The 13466-nt window shown below is 44.1% G+C and overlaps 1 protein-coding gene across 6 annotated transcripts in view; it reads right to left on the bottom strand.

Moving 5' to 3' along the window:
• Window positions 1-1067: 1067 nt before the first annotated feature.
• Window positions 1068-13466, bottom strand: part of GLIS2 (GLIS family zinc finger 2) — an 88672-nt gene continuing 76273 nt past the window's right edge. For all 6 annotated transcript variants that reach the window (XM_089683398.1, XM_089683386.1, XM_089683393.1 and 3 more), the window contains 2 exons: window positions 9868-9986; window positions 1068-8777 (listed from right to left, as the gene is read on the bottom strand). In XM_089683398.1, the coding sequence (XP_089539524.1) occupies window positions 8044-8777; window positions 9868-9986 (853 nt within the window). In that variant the 3' untranslated portion in view covers window positions 1068-8043. The remainder of the gene's footprint in view (window positions 8778-9867; window positions 9987-13466) is intronic.

Below are 13466 nucleotides of genomic sequence, written 5' to 3' on the forward strand. Positions count from 1 at the left end.
GTTGATTTGGATGTATTTGGGTCGTCATGCTGAAAGATGAAGTTCCTCTTCATGTTCAGCTTTCTATTAGAAGCCTGAAGGTTTTGTGCCAATATTGACTGGTATTTGGAACTGTTCATAATTCCCTCCACTTTGTCTTATGCAGGCCATACACTGATCAAATTCTGAACGAATTTTCTGTAGAAAATCGGAAACTTTGTTTTGTAACCCGATGGTGCCACCATTGATTATGAAATTCGACCAACCAAGTCTTCAATTTCACCTCTGTTTCTAAAGAAAATAATTTTCTTTTCTTTCCAGGTCAGTTCATTTCTTTTTTGTTTATATTTCCCAAACGATTATCCCATCATTGAGTGTGTTGGAAGTTTTTTGGAAAACAAACAAATTTTGAATCAATTGCTCAAATTCGATGGTCACACGAAAATCGTCCATTTCTGTGACCCACTAATGGTGTGAAATCTGAACGTAAATTCTTAGAAAAGATTTTAGAAAGCAAATTATTTTGGAATTCGACCCGTGTATGGCCGGCTTAAGGCCCCAGTTCCAACTGAAGAAAAACAGCCCTTTAAATGATGGCAGGTGTGTTTAATACGATTTTGAATAAATTGCGTAATCCTGAAGATAGCCACATCCCCAGTTATAAGAGGGTGTGCACACTTATGCAACAGCATTGTTTTAGTTTTTATTTACTTCCCCACCTAAATTATTTCAGTTTGTTGTTCAATTGAGTTGTACAGTTTATAGGTCACATTAAAGGTGAAAAAAGTTCTGAAATGTTTTATCTTTGTCTCATTTTTTTTTTTACATCACAGAAACCTGACATTTTAACAGGGGTGTGTAGACTTTTTATATCCACTGTACAAAGTTATCAGCTGGACTAACATAACTATGTATAAAATAGCCGTACCTGGAATTCATAAATTCATATTTAAAATGACCTTTTTTTCGCTTTCTTGCCAGGGGGAAATTTAATTGCATAGCAATTTGTCCAGCGACTGGATTATGTTGGTGCTTGATGTTACCGGCTAGTAAAGAAACAAGACAATAACAGGAACCAGACAGATGACTTCTTTGCTGTAGTTTGTTTTTTTTATTAAGTTTTTTTTTTAATAGTTGAATAAATGCTCCCATTTTGGGGAGGCATCTCGTTGGCAGCTTGCCCCCTTAGGGAGCTTACTGGACAATCTCCGCACTCGAGGGGGCGGTCTCGTCATGATGCAGTCACGCAGCACCTCTCATACACCGATGCAAGAGCTGTCTTCACTTGGTCATGGAGGAGGTACAGACATGAGGGGCGGGAGGTTAGTTGTGATACAGAAGGCACTTCATCCTGGCTGCCTGCAGATCATTACTCCAGTAGCTGGGCGCCACTCAGAGCATCACTCCCTTTTTAAATCTTATGCTCTTTATTAAACTGGGGCCAATATTCTGGGCTCATCTGCTGTACTCCAATACAGTAAAAGACAAAATGCTCCAATAATGTCAATGGGGGGGGGGGGGACGACTGCTACTGTGACAAACATTACTTGACTAGCATATTTAAAGGGCAATGTCAGCAAAAGCTCAGTTTTGTGAAGCATATAGTATTTTTGGGAATTTTTCCAACCCTTTTGTTCTGTACAGGAAGAGATACTACATGGTGCCTTTCATTAAGCAGACCCCATGCTGCTGCCCCTTCTTGTTCCTGGGAGCTTCAGGATGGAACAATCTTTATTGATTCTAAGTACCTACCCTCCCATCTGCTGTAGGCCCTCCCACTTCAAGTCTAATTTCACCTTTCATCTGGGGGGGGGGGGGGGAATTTAGATTAAAGCTGCCCATACATTGCTGAAATTCTGGCAATTCCTTTTGAACTGGCAAAAATTTTAAACTGAATGTCCAATTGAGAAATTGAGGGAGCTGGGCCAAAAAAACGTTGGCTGAACAGTGACTGCAGGAAGCAGTAGCTGGCAGCCAGAGATTTCAACCATTAACCCCTCCGGTTCACATCTCTGCGGCCGCGTTTTGCACGAGAGCCCATTCATTTGAATGGACTCCCATGCCGCAGGACACACAAGGAAGAAGTCCCTGCACTTCTGAAAACGCAGCCCGCATGGGAACCTCGGTTCCCAGTACGGTTGTGTTTTCCAGTGCGGGGAGCGTGACATTAGAACTAATGGCACCCGCCCGCGGGTCCGCATTTCTCTGTGCAGGTGGTGCGGCTGCACGGATTTTCGTGCGGATCCACAGTGGCACCACCAGCACAGATGTGAACCTAGGGTTATGTTTAGAGTGGATGTGGGAATCTATAGCTTTCTCGTTCACCCCAGAGAGATCTTTACATGTATGGCCAGCTTGAAGTTTAGCCATGCCACGACTCCCAGCTGCAAGATCCAGCAACTGGGATTGATAGCTATGGCTGTTGATCCTGTACAGTGCAATGACAGGCTTGCACAGCCAGCAATTACCTGGGGCTCAATACACAAAACGTGTGAGTGTATGTATAGTACATACATGTGTTTTATCCCTTCGCAAAAATCTGCAAGTACAGAAAATATCTGATCTGCTAGTGAATTTATAACTTGTTGTTTGAGCTGACAACACAATGCCTCTGCTGCACTGAAATCCAAACCAGCAGTTCTCTCTGCTTGCAGAACGTTGCCTGTCTAAAGCAGTCCATAGATTATGCAATTTTTTTTTTTTTCCCCTTTCCTTCCACCGTGGTGGAAGGAAAGAAAATTGCTCAATTCCCCCTTCCCCATCAACAGTCAATGTTGATGGGGGAATACATCCCTAAGCACTATTGTGTTCTACCGCCAAGGAGCCTTCCCAGCTGACAAAACAAAATGATTACTTCTGGCAGCTATAGCCGCTGGCAGTAATTGCATGTACAAAAATCCAACAAGCTGCTTCTACCCAAATTGATGGATGGATTGCCTTGCGCACAACCATCCTGCCCATAGATGGATTGAATCTTGACCGGTCCCTGCTGAACTAGCTGAGACTCGATCTATCCAAAGCCGGCTTTACACCCCTCTATCACTTTCCACTTGATTTTTTCCAAGCAAAACAATGCCACTGTTCTGACTATCAAGACCCTGCCTGCACGCTGTGTAATGAGAAATATAGTTGGGGGGGGTGAGTCTGCCAATAGGAACTGAGCTCCCAGCAGCTACCCCTGCCATAATTTGCAAACCTTTTTGATGATGTCACCGGGAATGATAATGGTGGTTCTTGATACAGGTACAATCTTAAAGGACAAGTTCATCTTTGGGAACATGTGACAGATTCCCGATCCTGCAGCACTGGGGTAGTTCATTGAGTCTTCCTGTCAGAAGTATCGGCTTGATCGTATGGGATGTACAAGCAAACAGATAAACTGACAGGCCTGCAGGAGATCTGCATGGCACCAACGATCTGCTAATCACTCCAAAGATCTGCTAATCACTGCTGCAATGCTTTACGGGCTCCTGCTACAAAATTAATAAACGCACATTTTTTTTATCTGCAAAAGATGTGCATTTATTATTTTTTGTAGAAAGGTGAACTTATCCTTGAAAAAAAAAAATGTTGAGACATGCTATGGAGGGAGGGAGAGGTTTTTGGGGTATATTTGAGTAATGGCTGGGCATGTACTCTAAACTCCAAATTGGTCTCTTGCAATTCAAGTATCTGAAGGATTCATTTGAAAAAGACAACGTAAAATCAGTTATCTTCTCGGTTCATGAACCTGTTTCACAGATTGATCTCTGAATACAGAAACAGGACCTCTGCTTAGTGGAGAAATGAAAACAATCAGAAGCAGTATGAACATATGTGCAATGTGAAACAGTTCAACAGAAGCTCCATGTTTGCTATATTGTTGGGGTATGAAGTCATGAATTGTGTCTTTGATATTGAATCTAGAGAGCTTCCACATACATTTGGTATAGGTCCTACCAAGGGGTTCTTTACCTCTTGTCATATACAATATATATATGGAGGTAAAGAGGATGGGTTCCAACGTCCATACGCTGCACATGTGTGTCTATGGATGGCTGAGCTTTTATATGTCGAGAATGTGCTCCCAGCACACTGACTGAGCTGTCACAGTCGTGATCAGGAGGTGGTGGGATGGGTTCCCGATCATGTGACCATTGTGACAGCCAATCACAGTGGTCACCTGACTGGGAAATCTGTTTGTCCCTGGGTGTAAAGACTAACTTAAAAGGATACCTCAATTAGACAGGAAGAGATTAAGCAAAGATTTGCTGCCTGGTACTGTAGCCCAATACACAGTGAGGCTAGGTCCACATTTGCCCCAGTTTTCGAGTACAGAAATCGCACCTGTTCCACCACCCACAGCCAAATTGTGCTGCTCTTACGAGACACACAGGGCTGCCATTCATTCTGAATGTCACCCCCATGCGTCTCAGCCCGCAGTGCGTTTGCGGGTGTGGGAACTGCAGGGAAATCACATAGTCAAAAAGACCATGCGGTTTCCCTGCGGCTGTGTTTCCTAAAAAAGATGTATGCACCTGTTTTCTGTGGGAAACGCAGGCACAGTAGCTCATTTAAATGAATGGGCTGCCATGCTCAAGCAAACATGGGCCGCACGGCCCGCAATAGTGTGAAATGAGCTTAATTGGTCAAACTGAGTGTAAGAAAAGTATCACAATAACCAACAAGATTCCAACAGTTACAGGGCAGGTTCTATAGCAGAGCGTCTCAACCAGGGTCCATGAAACCGTAGAGGTCTTCCAGAGGTTGCTAGGAGTGCTTTCAGTTGCAGCAGACCCATTTGACATTTTATTTATTGATTACAGGTACTTATATGGCTACAAAGCCAACACAATGACTTCCATCTTTTTATGTATTTGTAGGGGGGCATTTTCTCCACTGGTGACCAATGTAAGGGGCATTTTTCTCACTGACCCCCAAAGGAATTGGGTTTTCTGAAACTGTAGGTTATTTCAAGGGTTGCTCGGGGTAAAAAGTTTGACCTATAGAATGAACTAAAAAGAAAAGATAGCTGTAATTTGATTATTTGTCATGGAAAGCAAATGCTTTCTCCACCCAGCTCTTTTCAATCTACCCCGATGTTCTTCATTATGTAAAGGCTTCTGTACAAGAGCAAAAGGCTTTAGAAGGAAAACTGTAGCCATTGAAAATCTTAATTAAAGTAAATTTCCATTTGTATAAGGAAATACATTTGGCTCTAGTAAAGTGTCATAACCCCTACCAACCAATCAGAATTCATCATGTCACCATTGATCAACTGCTATTGGATACTGCATTTGACACAGCCTCTGCACTGCTGCTGTATTATTTTTCTTTATTCTCCTTCTTGCCTGTGTATCAGATGAGAAAGCCAAATCTAAGACAGAAAAATTACTGTCAAGGGAGAAACTGCAGCCATTGCAAGAGGCAACTTAGCTGCAAAGGTCACTGAAAATATTTTACTGCCACAGTTTTCCTTTAAACCCCAAACATTAAAAAAATTGCAGTACCATAAACCTCTTTTTATGGTTATATCCGCGTAGTATACTCTCCCTCCAAAAACCCCAAAATTTGAGCAGGAGGCGTCTTTATATGATTTTGTCAGTCGGGGGGTCATAAGCAGAGCATTAACCACACACTCGCACTCACACACGGCATTCTCACAGTCTATAAGATAGCTTGGATAGCTTCATCACTGCTAGAGCTTGCAGAGATCCTCCTCCCCGCACATCTTTAAATGAGGGTTATATAGGGTTTCTGATTCTGGTTTTCAAAGCGAAATTTCTGTGCGCTCTTCAGAAAAGCGTTGAGAAGCAGCATTCACTGCGCCTGAATGCGTTGTCATTCGAAATCCAGAGAACGGGAGGGAAGGGAGCCAGGTCTGTAAAGAGTGGCAAGGTGCAGCAAAAAAATGGCTAGCAGAGAGGATTATGGGAAAGTGCGGAGAGAAAGTTAGTGCAAAGGTAAATCTGAGCAGGAAACGTGTATTAGCGGAATGTAGGAACACTGGCCTTACACTGTCCCAATATCAGCCATTAGGTGATGGATTACTATCAATATTCAGGGCGTGTAGGGCACATGGAGCAACTAACATGGATGTTGAAGCTGGTCTCAAACATCTCTGGGACCGATCATTTAATTGGTGGCAGGAAGAGGGAACAATCCCTTCACTACACACACGTCAAGTACAGCACCAAGTGAAAAGGATCATTTTATCCGACACTTGGCTATCATTTCAAAGACAAGTAGATCTCACAGTCTCCAACTCACAAGCAGCAAGTGCAGGGGTAAATTAAACCTGTTATGGTAATAACACTGACTTCCATTCCTGACCTCCTTCTGGAAATGATAGATGCTTGGCTGTTAGCTGACCTCGATTCAGTACTTTCTGAGTTACTGACCTGAATTAAGGATGCAGATCAGGAATATGGGGAACAAAAGTCTTTATCAGCATACTTGTTCCAGGTCATAGACCAGGAACATTGAAACAAGAGGATCAGCATGATGGCTAGGCATGTAGGATCTTCAGATAGAGGTGAGAATTGGCATAGACAAAAGCTTCTTTGCTGCCTCATAGCAGGTTTACATTAAAAGGTTGTATAGGGAAGATATAAACGCGTTTCACAGACAATATGAGTCTCATCTTAATAATTTCCACTAAGGGTTGTGTGATGTCTAAACCTTTGTGAAACCACTCATGTGATGGGTGCTATGAGATAAGGAGACAACCATCTATGGTAGCACCAGAGCCACTCCTTACACCTAGGCTGTTTTACGGAGCTTAATTCAGCTTATAGTCCAGGAATGGAATGGAATGATATTTGGGCTGTAAATCAGAGGTACTCCTTCCTCCCTGTCTTGGTAGTGGAGAAAATCTCCTTACAGGGGGCACGTCAAAATCTTCAGGGCAAAGTGACAGGTTCTCTTGATAGGGCAGTATCAATAGCTGCCCCCACCCCAATATTTATTTGCTCTACTGTGAGTTTAAAGCCTGTGAAGAAGCTTACACAAGGTAAATATATTTCCCTCCAACCTGGCCTCCCTAATGATTGGCCATTGAGGCCTGAGCACTGCATCCTGGAAGGAATAGGAGAAGGTCACATGCTCCACTATACCCAGAAATATCAGGTATTTCTCAGCACTTCTTCAGGTGAACAGAGCAGGGGAGGCTAACAAGAGAACCTGTCACTTTGGCCAAAACTGGAAAAAAAAAAAATCACATCTTAAAGATCTCAGTAGGGAACACAAGTCTATACTCATCAAAATAGTCATCTGCCTCTCTGGAGTACATGTTTGCACCCTGCACTCCACATATGAGCTCAGGTGCCTGTGAGTTCTGGTTAAACATCCATATGTACATCGCTAAGAGATGGCCCACACAGCTGACCTGAAACACAATAGCATGGGACAATAAAGACCTGAGAAAAGCACAGTTCTGGAATGACCTACATGAATTCTATAATGTTACAAGATAAACAGGCTGCTCTATGTCAGACGTGATGAGTGCGGCAGAGAATTGGAGAGTGGATAAGAGATCGAGAGTCCCCCAGACCATCCACGCTCCGCTCCCTCTTGTCATTTCAGAGTCAGCTCGATCGGAGCGTCTCCCAAATTATTGCTTTTCTCGGAAGGCATAGCACCTTCTCTCGTAATTTCTGAGAAACAAAAGTCTGCAGATGACAAGGTAACTTCACCTGGCCTCAGAGACCCCCTGAACCTCACAAAGTGCTTCTTTCTCCTCCTCAGTCCTCTAAATGTCTCTCCTTCATCACATTCCTTTACAGAAGAGTCCTTGGAAAATGTCTTTACGGTATAATCACATTTGCATTTGGCATTCCACCCGCCAGTTTTGGTCCCACTTATAAAAGGGAAAAGCGATTCTGCAGGTAATGCAAAATATAAATCCAGTCACACCCTCAGCACCGAGCCACCTTCTGTTCACAAGGCCGAAGGAGCACATTCTGTGAAGTATTACTTGTGCAAGAGGTCCGCGGGAATCACATGGCTGGGAATGTAACCAGGTCAGAACCCAGGGCGGGTCATGTGACTAGGCTGAGCGGGCACAGGTGTCAAGTTGCAGTGGCCTTAGTTGACCACCGCCGGTTTCAGTAACACAGAACCGGGAGGGATGACCACCCACCCTGGCAGTAGAGAATCTGAGCCCACACCAGGAGAAAGATCTAAAACTCCACCAGGCAGGAGGGAGAGGCCGTCCACTGAATTAAGCCTTACCTTTGACCCTTCAGTCCTCTCAACACTCTCTGAATTTTGGGCTTTAGACCTCTTCTCAATTTCAGATTTCCCTGATGTTATCAATGAAACCAAAGGTAGGCCGAGACCAGCAGCTGAGTACGCTTGAGACAGCAGTGAGCCTTTAGCCAGGTTCAGAGGGGCCCCTGCCAGTGTCAACATGGGATTTGGTAACCCTGCCAGTGCTGAGGTGACCCCGCTACAAGCCAAGGAGCTGAGGTCTAAAGGTCCTGGCGTCAGTGGGATTGGCAGTGTCTGGCTTCCAAAGATAGCCGCCGGGTTGGGAATGATGAGTTGGGTACCACTTGCATAGCTGCTGTCCCCCATAGTTGGCATTTTGGGTGGCTGGTGGATTTTCAGTAACTGGCGCTGTTGGTGTGAAATGAAGTGACCATGAGCTTTGATGTGCTTCCGCAGGGAGCTGGGGTCTGTGTAGCGTTTCTGGCATCCAGGCATCTTGCAGTAGTAGGGCTTATCCACGTAGTGTGTGCGCGTATGCTTGAAGCGGTCACTTGAGTTGGAGTAGCGCTTGTTGCAGCCCTCGTAGGGACACATGTAGGGTTTTTCTCCTGCAGATGAGAATAAATTGGATCCATGTATGAATAATGAAAATATTAGAATAAGAAAAAAACATTCAAACCTGCTTATAAATAATCCTTGCTTTACTAACTAAAGCTATCTTGTCAGGTTAATGCAATGGAAGAAGTATTATACTCACCTCTCTGGTGGCCTATGTGTTTTACCTTTTCTCCATTCCAGTGCTACAGCCACTGCCAGTCTCCTCCAGGAGTGCCAAATGCCTGTGTCCCCCGCGATGCACTGTAGTTCTATCCTCAGACCTCAAATTCATTACAAACAGTATAATACCCACGCAGAAGATATAGCAAAAGAACTGTAATGTAATACACATGCTCATCTCATCCATCAACCCCTGTATGGCTAGACAGCAAATTGGGAGTAACAACACTTTTTCAGAGCCTGATATTCTGCAGACTCTGTGATTCAGGAGACCTCCTCCGCTGCCACCGACTGATCCCGCCGACCTCCTCCGCTGCCACCGACTGATCCCGCCGACCTCCTCCGCTGCCAACGACTGATCCAGCCGACCTCCTCCGCTGCCACCGACTGATCCCGCCGACCTCCTCCGCTGCCACCGACTGATCCCGCCGACCTCCTCCGCTGCCACCGACTGATCCCGCCGACCTCCTCCGCTGCCACCGACTGATCCCGCCGACCTCCTCCGCTGCCACCGACTGATCCCGCCGACCTCCTCCGCTGCCACCGACTGATCCCGCCGACCTCTTCCGCTGCCACCGACTGATCCCGCCGACCTCTTCCGCTGCCACCGACTGATCCCGCCGACCTCCGCTGCCGACTGATCCCGCCAACCTCCTCCGCTGCCACCAACTGATCCCGCCGACCTCTGCTGCCAATGACTGATCCCATCTACCGCCTCCGCTGCCACCAACTGCCCTGCCTACTTTCTACTACCTGGCTTTGTCTTTCAGGTCTGATTATTTCAGTTCAATGAAAATGATCATTTACTAACTACCCCCATTTAGTGCAACAGTTGGGAGATAGGATTCTTTTATCAGACTGATTATTACATCCATTTTTTATGGCCAACATAAGACACAAAAAAGATAGAAGGATTCATACCTGTGTGTGAGCGGTTGTGTATCTTCAGGTTCTCCAGCCGGGAGAAGCTCTTATGGCAGGTGGGGCAACAGTGAGGCCTCTCATTTGTGTGTGTCCTAATATGGATCAGCATCTTGTACCTGCAAATCCATCACAGGGCTATATCAATTCCTATGTTTCACATAATAGGATCCACATGTACATAAGCACCCAGGAACAATCAGCAGCTTCACAGTAAAGATCTATAGTAACACAAAACAAGAAAATCCATCCTGCACACATATGTCCATACCTAGAATGATAATTGCATGCTTGGAAAGTGGTGGCACTGCAAGCATACAAAAAGCCAGAACTCTAAATTCTTGAAGCCCTTTTTCTTCAGGTGGATTATGTCCACCGATGTTTCAGGGATGAACAGGTCCCCTTTTTCAGGATGCAAAAGGCATGGGCCTATGTCCATTATCATTGCCCTGTCCCTGTGAATCAACGCAAGTTTATCTGCTTTCTCTACTCACTGAAATCAGTCGTTTCTCTACTTAAGTTTTTAATTTCTATTCCAGCAGGCATTCAGTGGAAATGATGGAAATGATGACCACCCTCCCTGATAGACAACCACTAAAGGTCTTCTTCTTTAGGTCTGAATATGTGTCATGGATCAATGAGCCATGGTGCATAAACATTTACAAGCATGATGGTCAAGAATGAAAGTGCACCAGTGATATGGCCTTGTACACACGGGCTGTGACTTTGGGGCTACAAGGCTAAGCAGGCATGGCACTCAGTCACCACTAACATTCTTTGCTACCACTACATGCTCCTAACACTTCGTAATCAATTATCTCTGCTCTCTAGGAGTTTAGGTTGAATAACCAGACATTCCTGCAATGCAATAGCAGGTGAAGACATAAGTTCAAAAGGTTTCTCCCATCAGCAATAAAGATTCTGTATACATGATGTATCTAGCAAACACATCCTTCAGACGCCTGAGAACCTTAAAGCTGGACTCCAGCTCCAGACATCCAGCTCAGCACAGTTATTAATTAAAATAAAAATGCTCTGCAGCAATATCACCAATCTACCAGGATAAGTGATGGCCAGTGTCATCCAATCTACTTCCCCTGAGCCCAGGCTGTCATGTATCATGGCTGGTCTGGGCTCTGAGTACTGCTGCACTGCACATGTGTGTCATTGCAGAAATGAAGGCTGCCCACAACCACCACTCAATGAGAACAAGAAGGGCCCATAATGTCACTGGAGCAGCCAGAAGAATCTTGGATCCTTGGAAAAAAAGTATGTATTTTTCTTGTGCATGGGGATTTGTAGACGAAAGCTAGATTTCAGCTTTAAAGCGTTTGTGGACCTTTTGTATTTCAATGGACCAAAATGGTGGAACAGTGAAATACACGCAAAAATACAAAGCTGTTACACACAACATATACTATAACAATTTTTTCAAACATTTCTGAAAATACAAGGGCAGGAAAATACAGAAGCCTAACACATGGTGCATAGAATGACTGATGCAGAGTTCTGGCCCAGGGGTATGAAGAAACAAGGAATACATCCCCCACCTGGGGTCATATCACAGAGATATGTCAACCCGTGACAGGTCGATTGAAAAATGATATACAAGTTGGAATGCACTCAAGTAGCATGCCCCACTTTCCTCCAATCAGAAATGGTTATGTAATTTAAAACAGTCAATTTAAATACTCAGACATTGCTGCCCATGATTGCATCATGGAAAAATCCAATTTTGTTCATTGTTTCAAGAATTATCTATGCATAGAAATCAAACTTACATAAATCCACTGACATTCTGGATTAACGGCAATTATAAATGACGGTCAGAGCCAGTCTCACGCAGCGGTTGCGTTTGGACAACTGTACAGCCCTCATTGTTCAAAAATTTCTTGTGCTGCTTATTCTATAATACACTATATAGACTTTGCTAACTTTGGGATATGTCAGGGTTTTTTAGGATGGGTGACTTCCTCTCCCATTAACAAAATCAACTGGATAAACAAATAGTTTTACTGGGCAAGTTACCTTCCTCTTAGCTGGCCAAGACCATCCAGTGTCAAGAAAGCTGTACTGCCTTGGAATGAGCTCCCAAAAGAGTAACCTTTTTAACCCATTATTATTATTATAATACAGAGTACACAGTGAAGGAAATAAGTATTTGATCCCCTGATGATTTTGAATGTTTGTCCACTCACAAAGAAATGATCAGTCTAAACATCGAATGTTCGGTGTATTGTAACACTGAGAGACAGAAGAGCAATAAAAAATTCAAAAGAAATAATGTCTAACAAATGATGCACTGATTTGCATGTTCATGAGGGAAATACGTACTTGATCCCCTATTATTGAGATTGATTTCTGGCTACCAGGTGTCTTTCAAACAGGTAACAGGCTTAGATTAGAAGCAGTCTCTTAAAAGGAGTGCTGCTAATCTCAAAATCAAGCTCTTTGGCATCAACTCAACTCGCCGTGTTTGGAGGAGGAGGAGGAATGCTGCCTATAATTCCAAGAACACCATCCCAACTGTCAAACATGGTGGTGGAAACATTCTGCTTTGGGGGTGTTTTTCTGCTAAAGGGACAGACCAACTGCACCGCATCAAAGGGACGATGGATGGGGCAATGTACTGTCAAATCTTGGGTGAGAACCTTCTTCTTCCCTCAGCCAGGGCATTGAAAATGGGTCGTGGATGGGTGTTCCAGCTTGACAATGACCCAAAACACACGGCCAAGGCAACAAAGGAGTGGCTCAAGAAGAAGCACATTAAGGTCCTGGAGTGGCCTAGCCAGTCTCCAGACGTTAATCAGATTGAAAATCTGTGGAGGGAGCTGAAAGTTCGAGTTGCCAAACGTCATCCACCAAACCTTAATGACTTGGAGAGGATCTGCCAAGAGGAGTGGGCCAAAATCCCTCCTGAGATGTGTGCAAACCTGGTGGCCAACTACAGGAAACGTCTGACCTCTGTGATTGCCAACAAGGGATTTGCCACCAAGTACTAGGTCATGTTTTGTGAAGGGAATCAAATACTTATTTCCCTCATGAACATGCAGATCAGTGCATAATTTGTTAGACATGCATTTCTTTTGAATTTTTTGTTGCTATTCTGTCTCTCAGTGTTACAATATACCGAACATTCGATTTTTAGACTGGTCATTTCTTTGTGAGTGGGCAAACATTCAAAATCAGAAGGGGATCAAATACTTATTTCCTTCATTGTATATAGAGCCAACAGGTTTACAAAATAAAGGGAATTGCCCCTGGTGAGGTGGAAAGGTTGACCATTAACAAAACTGAATTATGCTAGAAAGCAAATTTAAAAATGAATGCGTTTAACCCTCTATGTGCCTCTATGGCCTTCAACTCATGAAAGAAAGTGAATGTTAAGGCTGACATTTAATCTACTGACATTGACATTATAATGAACCAAACTCTACCATGCAGAATCAGTCTGCCGTGGACGTGGTGAAACAAACAGCTATATCTTCAATGCACAAAAGGCAGGAATCTGCAACAAAGTTTGTAATCTCTGCAATGTCTTAGTCTCCTTGTCTCAGGAGATTTGGAGTGAGATTTGATGGTGTCACTACTATGCTGCT

Source organism: Staurois parvus, unplaced genomic scaffold, assembly GCF_062004578.1.
Source record: "Staurois parvus isolate SC_StPar_1 unplaced genomic scaffold, SC_StPar_1.0 ptg000018l, whole genome shotgun sequence".
In the NCBI taxonomy this organism is placed as follows: Eukaryota; Metazoa; Chordata; class Amphibia; order Anura; family Ranidae; genus Staurois; species Staurois parvus.